The sequence below is a fragment of the Populus euphratica genome, unplaced genomic scaffold (genome assembly GCF_000495115.2).
Source record: "Populus euphratica unplaced genomic scaffold, PopEup_1.0 scaffold363.1, whole genome shotgun sequence".
NCBI lineage: Eukaryota > Viridiplantae > Streptophyta > Magnoliopsida > Malpighiales > Salicaceae > Populus > Populus euphratica.
In genome coordinates this window covers 214,337-223,644 of record NW_011500257.1, presented here as the reverse complement: position 1 = coordinate 223,644, position 9,308 = coordinate 214,337, and the positions used below count along the sequence as shown (strand labels likewise).

The 9,308-nt window shown below is 32.3% G+C and overlaps 1 protein-coding gene across 2 annotated transcripts; it reads right to left on the bottom strand.

Annotated features, from left to right (window-relative positions):
- Positions 1-3,281: 3,281 nt before the first annotated feature.
- On the bottom strand, positions 3,282-9,086 carry LOC105112816 (GDT1-like protein 4). 2 transcript variants are annotated; one of them, XM_011008674.1, is made up of 9 exons: positions 8,695-9,086; positions 8,552-8,599; positions 8,362-8,481; positions 8,122-8,220; positions 7,830-7,902; positions 6,260-6,345; positions 5,517-5,600; positions 5,238-5,297; positions 3,282-3,564 (listed from the first exon to the last, which is right to left on the bottom strand). In XM_011008674.1, the coding sequence occupies exons 1-9, from the start codon at positions 8,788-8,790 to the stop codon at positions 3,376-3,378; spliced, it is 855 nt and encodes a 284-aa protein (XP_011006976.1). In that variant the 5' UTR covers positions 8,791-9,086; the 3' UTR covers positions 3,282-3,375. The 2 variants fall into 2 exon arrangements, with proteins under 2 accessions (XP_011006976.1, XP_011006977.1); XM_011008675.1 differs by having other exon boundaries at positions 8,362-8,475; positions 8,695-9,083.
- Between the last annotated feature and the right edge of the window lie 222 nt (positions 9,087-9,308).

Sequence of the window (9,308 nt, the reverse complement as noted above, 5' to 3'; positions counted from 1 at the left end):
TCAAAAGAAATGGTGAAACACCACCTTTCAGGGTCGAAAGAGATCGTATGCACCTTTACAACATAGTGACGCTTCTCACACGTTGGTGTGTGCATTGCATAAGCCAGTCATTTTCTCTTTGCCCGTTCAATTTAGTCTTTTCTTTTGTTTTAACTTTAAATTTGGTCCTTTAAGACTTGATTATTTATATCAGTAAAATTTATTTTTATTTTCTGAAATGAGCATTAATCGCTACCTTGTGTTTTGTCTCGACATTATGAGATCCCCATATCTAGAAAGCCAAAACAAACCATTAAGTCCAACTCTAAAAAACTCAATGTGAAAGAATCATATTAATAAAAAAAAATCAAGTGATAAAAAAAGGTCTAAATATCTTTCCCTGCCTATTCAATTTAGTCTCTAATGCTAGTTAAAAAGGGGGTATGTATTTATCCAATCTTCAAATTCAATCTCAAAAGCTTTAATTGCTTTAAATAAATAAAATTTCATATAATTTTACCAAAGTATCAACCAATCCACAAAATATTTTTTTCAACGTCGTAAAGTCCCTTAACATAGGCAGTCGGAACAAACCACCAAGTTTAAATCTAAATTAATACAATGTTAATAAAACAAGTTGGAAAAAAAAAATAAAAGACAAATGAAAAAATGTAAAGACCAAAAACAAGAGAAAACATTGTGAAATACTATTACAATCCACAGTGTTTTCTCTCTTAGAGAACAATGAAAATGTCATACCCATTATTTTTAAATAAATAAAATTATATAATTAAAAGATAAATCTAGTTGTTCCTCCCTTTGCACAAGATATCACTCTTGGTGCTGCTTCTGAATCCAAAAAAGATACCATAAATTAATATTTTTACTATTTCATAATATACCACTATACCTTTAACTTACATACCACTGTACAATTTATTTTTAAAGTCATATTTATCATTTCTCCAACTAATCCCAAAGTATACTAAATATTTCTCATCTATAAATAATCATTATCCTTTCTTTATTATATTTACTCTCAAATAATCAGATTCAATTACTACTTCATTTTAAATTCTCCTCTTATTTTGTATACATATAAGGCCATAAGACTTTTTTCTTTTATTTTCTTTCTAATGTTTTTCTTAAATTTTATCATAGTTCAAATTATAATTTTCACATTATAAAACTATTATTTAAGCACAGCACACTCATTTATACATTTTTATACATTCCAATACTACAATGAACAAACATCCCAATATGTTAATTTTTTATAACATGATCTAATCCCTTTTCAATAATCTCTCACGTAAACTTTAAACTAATTCCTTACAATAGTAACACATAAACATCAAAAGAATACTTTCTCTTGTTTTTTCTACACTTAGTTAACCACCTCCACTCAAATCCTCATCATATTTTTTTGTTAATAGCATCAATTTCACATATATAACACTTTTTTTCTACATGTTTTAGTATTTCTAACACTTATTTACAAAACCCTTAAATTCTAAGTCATGAACCCTAATTCACATAATTAAAAATTTCATAAAAATCAGTTAAACTTTTCAATGACTTGTTGAAATGAGCTTAAACCACCTTACCAAGATTTTCCTCTCCAAATGCTAGCTATATAAAACTTTCCCAAGCTTTCCTCATCTTTCTTCAACTTATGTTCTCTCTCTAAAACCTTACTGTCTCTTCCTTAATCTCACTTAGTCAATCCTAAATATGGTTTTTCTAAGAGTCGATATAGAAACTATCATGATCTCACAAGGTTTTTTTTTTATCATGAATTTCTCCTTTTCTCATAAATTTCTTTCTTATTTTTCTTCCTTAAATGGTCGACCACACACACACAGATATATATATATATCCTCAAATTTGAAACTACATGTTATCCAATAACGACTTAAAATTCCTAATAATAAACCAAAATTATGTAAAGGCCCCCAATAAGAGGTTGTAGTCTCTAAAAAATGAGAGGCAACTTCTTAAAGGAGTGGCAAACCAAAATACCGAATAAGCATTACTTTTCTTTGGCAACAAAAATTAGGTGATCCAATTGGACTTTCGAGTATAATTGTCTTGTTATGATTTCACTTCAATCATCATTTTTTATACAATCAAATAGAAAGCTCCAAGAGCTTGATATTCTAGGAGCTCAGACTATATAATTGAATAATCCTTTTTTATTTGTTGCAAGTCCAAAATCCTTTTAATGCTTGTTTTAATTTATTCAAACTATTAGAGTGGGATTCATTTTTTAAGGAATATATATTTATTTTATCTATTCATAATGACTAATAAAATAATTTATTTTGGCTTTTTGATTCAAAAATCAAAGTTTTTAAGCACTATTTAGGTGAAAAAAAGGGAATTATAAACCCAAGATTCATTTCTAATAAAAATTAAAAGCTACCACTCAGTAAAACCATATTTTGATTCTTATATGAAAAATAGCCAAGAATAATTTGCATTGAATGAATAATGGATGTTCAGATTAACTTATGTTTTGTTGAAATGATATCTATATAATTCAATCGATTGCGTAATATAAGTTGTAGCAATAAATTCCTAGAAAGTGTATCGAAAAGATAATTTTTTTGTTTTTTTTTTATTAGTACTAGATTTATTTCATTATATTCCACCCATATCTCAATTAAATTCATTTAATATTTTTTTTTGAAAAAAAAAACTGATTACAAAAACAGGAAAATCAACCATATTAAAATGCCCTTTTTGGGGACCCACATGAGTTAATATTTCATTTTATAGTACCTTTATTAAACCATACAACTTTCTTGATATATCCGTGAACATGAACTAAAACATTACAGAGGCTACAATGATAGATATTAAATAGTTAACAAATTATGAAAACAGTTTTGAATTAGAGAAAGAAGAGATGAATCATCTTTTCAACTATGACTATCTCACTCCAATAATTGCTATTCTTTTTGTTACTTTTACCACTAAACTATACCAACTATAATGTGATTATCCTGGCAAGAATTATGCTCTGCAGAATATATGACTCATTCACCTTTAAGCTCTTTAAATTTCATCAATGCTCAGTCCCCATCAATGTTCTGCAGAATATATGACTCGTGCATCTTTAGGTTTTTTTAGAATTTGTTTAATAATTGAGTTTTTTGTATTCCATTGCTACCAAGTAGTAAAACTAGTTTCCTCATGATATTCATTTACTCTTCTTTTTTTTTTCTTTTTTTTAAAGACCAACAATAAATGAGAATAACAAAAACAAAATAAAAAAACAAAATAAATTGAATTCTATCTTTTCAAAACATATAAATTCAACTTCTTTATTAATTAAACTTCACTTATACTTAATTTAATTTTAAGTTAATTACGGTAGGTTATAAACAGCTGTTATAGAGGAGGATAGAAATAAGACGACAAGGAAAAGCAAAGGAAAAGCACGCCTCCAATGGTAGCAACTGTCCCTTGAGAGATCTTAGACGCCAGAATGCTTCCACCAACCACTGCCAGGGAGGTGCAGATGGTGTGTCCCAAAGTAGCCCCCACAGCTACGCCGATGGCATTTTTGTGTGTTGCTAGCTGCAGGAGCCAGACATTCTTGTCAAAATATTGTATAAGAAAATATTCTACAGCATCGCTATTTGAGATCATTCCGAATATAAAATCCCATCAAGAAGAAGATAAATCATGTTCAGTATCCTATCAAAACAATGGCATCCGTCCCTAGAAAATAAAAAACAGAGAACACAATTGCTTCCTAATCACAGTATTTCACCATTCAAATCAATCTAGCCAAGTAAAGAAAACAGCAGGCATCTTAATTACGGGAGCCATGTTGATTTATCTTCACGGCTGCTTTTGTGTTCAAGAATTCCTGTGAGTGTTCAAACTATTTCACGAACACATGCAAGTAAGATGCTTAAAGAATCATATAGATTGAATCGGCACAACCGAAGAACCATGAAAATTGAAATCACGTGAATAGTGGGTGTTGGCATTTGAAGACTAAAAGCCAGGGATCTTGTGATGACAAACCTTGGTTCTGCTGCAAAATGTTAGGCAAGTGGCAATAAACATAGCAAATTAGGAGCACACAATTTAAAGGTGTCTGACAATTTGCCTACACGAATTTATTTTTTTAACATATATAAATTTTCAATTACACAAGACTTCACTGGTATAAGCATCACGAAATGTAGGCAGGACTCTCAAGAAACCTAACATGCACAAACCCATGATCCTATTACATCCAGGAAGATATGCTTAAAAAAATCCCATTGCAAGACCTCACAAGAACTCCGAAACACAAAAGTAGGCAGTTCAGACACCCTACAAGACTAAGACCCCTTTTGGAAACAAGCTTTTGCAAAAATTAATTTTTTTTCTTTTTGTATTTTTGGATAATTTTGATATGCTAATATTAAAAATAAATTAAAAAATATATTAGTTTAATGTTTTTCCAAACAAAAAAAAACATTTAAAAAAATCACTGCTACCACAACACCAAACACTACCTATTCTGATGCTAAAAATATTGCTGCTTCATCAACCGATTTCACGTAGATGATTAGGCTGATGGTAGCTAGCAGCTGAGCACACCATCCTCGAAGAAAGTTATCTAATTGCTTTTAAGCTATGCAGCCAAAATCGGAAGACAAAGTTTCACATCACATGGGAAATTTAACATGGCATGGTGTGAGGTGTATCAAAGCCCATGCATAGTACCAAAATAATCAAGACACACCATCAGGTATGATGGTTTATGAGATTTTCTCCAATGATAAGCCTGTAACAGCAACCATAGTATATGCAAATTCAACTCAAAGATACATAAAAACTGGCACCGAAAGTTCAACATTTACATTTACAGTGGTTTTGAATTTAGGGCACTCTACCATGGGCATCACTAAAGTATCCTTAGAGCACAGAAAGATAGGAGAACTTCATTTGATTGAGATATTTTCTTGTTCTTAGGAAGGATGATATATTCTCCATTTTCGTACTATATTCAATTTCCTTTCTCAATAAAATTATCTCTACTACAAAATACAAAGCCCAAAATCCTATCGCAGCAATCATTAAGGAGTAAAATCATAATTCACAGCATATGAAAGGGAACACAGCACTCAAAATGACCAATCAGCACAAGAAGAAAATGAGAAACAAAATTTTGCAAGGCGAGGATGGAAGTATGACTAAGCCATGCCAAAAATATTTTTGATAAAAACATAAGATTCAGAACATAAACTTACAGCAATTGTAGCAATCTGGCTACGGTCTCCCCACTCAGCTAAAAAAGTTAAAATAAATGACTGCATAGAAAAAACACACATGCTTTTGCTGAGATGCTAACAGAAGAATCATAATAGAAATACCTAAACGAACATAATCTTACGCAGTTATCATTGTACTTAAATACAGAATGGCTAAAGGATTTGGCCTTGCAAATCCCAACGCAATATCACAAAATAAAGAACCTGAAATGCTTCATGAGACCAAAATGCAGAATAAGAATGACAAGTTACACATACTTCCAAAAATATTGGTGTGCAAAATCTTGAAAAGTAACGGCGGAAGGTTGTTTTCCCTTGGCCAGCCTCAAGCTTTTCTTCTACCTGAACACACAATACACAATTCAAGATAAAGTTAATACCAGCTCAGGGAGGGTGATGCAGGGAGGAGGAAATTGAAATTGAGCTTCAATAAATACCTCCAGGATTTCTTTCAAAAGAGATCACAATCATGCTAGGAACCTCAAATTGCCACATTAATATAACTACATAATTAACATACAGAAACTATACCTTACGAAAAAAATACAAAAGGTTCATGACCCAATGACACAAGGAACTTTTAGAGAGACATAAAACTGGGCAAAAACAAGGCAATATTGACTTTCACCTAAAAAAGAAAGTTGGATCAAAAGGCTGACGATGATCAGGTATTTAATAGCAAATTGGCTAAGCCAATTGATTATAGTAATAATAAATAAAGGAACAGTTCACTGGTGCACTCAAAGCCCAGAGCACTAGGGAGAGGGGATGAGGTGAAGGTATACAACTCTGCAGATTAAACATGCTAACCATTCTACCATTAATTACTCATCCAAAGAGACATCCAAAACCTGAAATGAGAGATAAAGAACCAACAAGAATCTAGAACTCTCTTTCGTTTAGCAGGAGATTTTATATATTTGCAGCAAAGGAAGAAAATGTATATTCCAAGCAGACATGTAACAGGTGAATAGACAGATTTAAGAGCAATAAAGATATACTTCTTCCATTTCTTTTTTCTGTGATGATTTTGAATCCGATCTCCAGGCAATGTAAAGTAGCCGCAGGCCAAAAAATGCATAAAGAACTGCATATGGAAAGAATACAGTTGTTAGTTTTCATATTTAACCTGATTCTAACACAAATAAGATTAGCATCGACACTAATTGTAGCATGACAACTCAAATTCTCATGTAGATAAAAGAGACCAATAGCTGTTGAAATTCAGAGCGATGCAACCTGTAAGAATAAATTCCACTGCGTGCATTATGTATCCACTACATGTCCTCTGACCAAACAACTGACAGAGGTCCCCTTAAAACATCTATTCAACTATAGTCGACTCTGAGAATTCTAAGATATATACAAAGTATACGGACATAAAAGTGCTGCAATTTCATACAGAATTATTTCAAGATATATTTTTCATTGAAGTTGACTGGACACCATTTTCAAGGAATTTGCTTGTAGCACTTTCTACAAACAGAATTAAACCACAAAGATGATTGCGTTCAAACTTCGTGATGTGAAGATTCATCATGTTAACATGAATTTATTTTTATTCTTGTGGAGAATTCACTGTGGTTTAATTCCTATATATTATTACAAGGAAGGCACCAAGCTCCTTATTCCAGTCATTTATAGGATTTTTTTTGGAGGTAACATTTTGGTACGATGAAGATCATGTAACTTCATAAGATAATTGTAGTTTCCATCTCTGGTTTTCTTATTTATTCTAAAACGATTTTCCCATGAAAAATTATGGAAACATATTTATCAAACAAATATTTTCCAAAATGAAAAACTAGGAACTTGTTTGACTTGTATTTAGAATAGAAGAAATATACATGAAAATTAGAGAACTGAAAAACATCCTTATTTTTTATGTTGGAGAATTTGGAAAACCAACTTTCGGGTGCTTTTCAGTATTTAAAAAAATAGTAGAAATAAAATAAAACATGTTTTCAAGAGAAAAAAATCATTTCCAATTAGTGAACATGTTTTTAGATTTCTATTTTCCAAACTTTTTTTCATAAAACTGGAAGTTTTCGACAAGTAGACAAAACACAAAAATATCCAGCTCTCGTCCACATATTACACATCATGAGAGTCCAACAAGTGAAACCAAGCAAGATTTGCACCCATTTATAATCAAAACGATAGCTTTTCCTCCAGTATTTCTCATTATTATAAGACTATAGAAGATGATTCTATTTAAGTGACTAATAGCAAAGAAACAGTACATTGATAACACATTCCTTGATTGAGTGCCTAGATGGCATCCTCGCCCATCAAGCCCCACAATTTCTCAGTATTGATCCTGCCATACATACTTTTATATGCTATAATAGTGTCCCAAATGAATGCATTTAAAAAACAAACACGGTGCACTGATTATTTTAATACATCCCATTTCTGTAGTGAAGTATTTAAATCTTCCCATGAAGAATACTTCGGATTTCAAAGAAATAGCAGCAATTGTAAATGATGAATAGGATAGCATGGAAGGCATTTTCTAGGAAACAAGAAATTTGGCTGCACTCGATAAATGTTAATTTATATAGTACGTACCGGTGGCTGCACTATTTGTATGCTTCCTTGAAATTAAATTTGGCACGATTCTACCTAGTCCAGTAGAAAGTACCTAAATGACATGCACAACAGCTTTAAGCTTCACCAACATTGAGAATAAGAAAAGTTCAGTGTAGTTGCTGGCTGGACCATTCCATTCAATGCCTTGCAGTGTCAGAGGAAAGAAAGGAAAGAGAGAGAGAGCGAGAGAACAAAGTCGGAGAAGGTAAGGGTTCTTTGGCTGAAGTAGAAACTGCTGAAACACGAAAAAAAAAAAAAAAAGGCAGCTTACTGTCATGACAATCAAGGCGGTGAGAGCACCCGATAACACAGTAGATTTAGGGTGTCGCATTGCCATTAGAGCTGCTATTATAAAAGTCTCATCACCAATCTAGCACGCACCGTGATAGTCAAGCAATAGAAACATATAACAAAACCAAATTAAATTAAATTAAATCAGAGAAAAGTTAAGAAGATTCGGTCAACCATCAATCCGAAAAGAGACAGCAGTAGAGAGCGAGAGCCCAATTACCTCGCTGACCAAAATCATTGACAAGCTGGCAAAGAAAGCATCAAAAATTCCAAGACCCGATTCCAATTTAAGACCATTACCAGCAGATTTGGCATCACCTCCATTTCTAACGACCTGCATCCATCCATCCATTAAAAAGAAAATGAGTATATGACCAAACAAAATAGCATATGATGGTGATGATGAATACCATGCCACGGCGGCCCAGGTCTTGAAAGGATCTTGATTCATCATTTTCCTATAATAAATAAATAAACAACATCACGCATTTATTAACATCTTAAGCTGAAAAATAGAAGAAATAGATAGAAAAAAATAAATAAATAAAGAGACCTGTGAAGCGGCGATGCGAGATAAGGACAATAGTAGAAGAAAAACAGCAGCAGCAGCTACAAGGATGATAAATCTAAGGTTTGAACGAAACCCCATCAGATTTATTAACGAAGACAAAAGAGAGCACGGTCGATATGGAAATTTGGATCAGAAAAAAGTGGGAAGAAGAATATAATGGGAATTATGAGAGTGGCCTTTTTGTTCAGCTGTGAATCGCCAGGCGCATACTTTTACTTGCTAGATCCGTAAGAAACAGAGGAGACGTAGCGGAAGATCCTGCAGTCCCCACTATCCCCCTTAAACAAAAAGGTGTAGATTTTGCAGTACACTAAAAGGTCTTTCAATCCAAATTAATAAAAAATATAATTTTTATTCCAAGAATTCACTTGAGATGTATAAGGATTTAATCTAAAAATTTCTCATAATTGCTCAACTTTCCTTTATCACCAGGTCACTGTCACTGCAACGAGCAAAAGCGGTAGTGTCCTATCTCCAAATTTGAAATTAATATTTGGATTCAAAAAACCCCCTTTGGAAAAACTCATCCAAGCATCAAGCATCGGGCTTGACGTTTCAGCTCAATTATCTATTTATTTGACAAAAATTAAACGTTT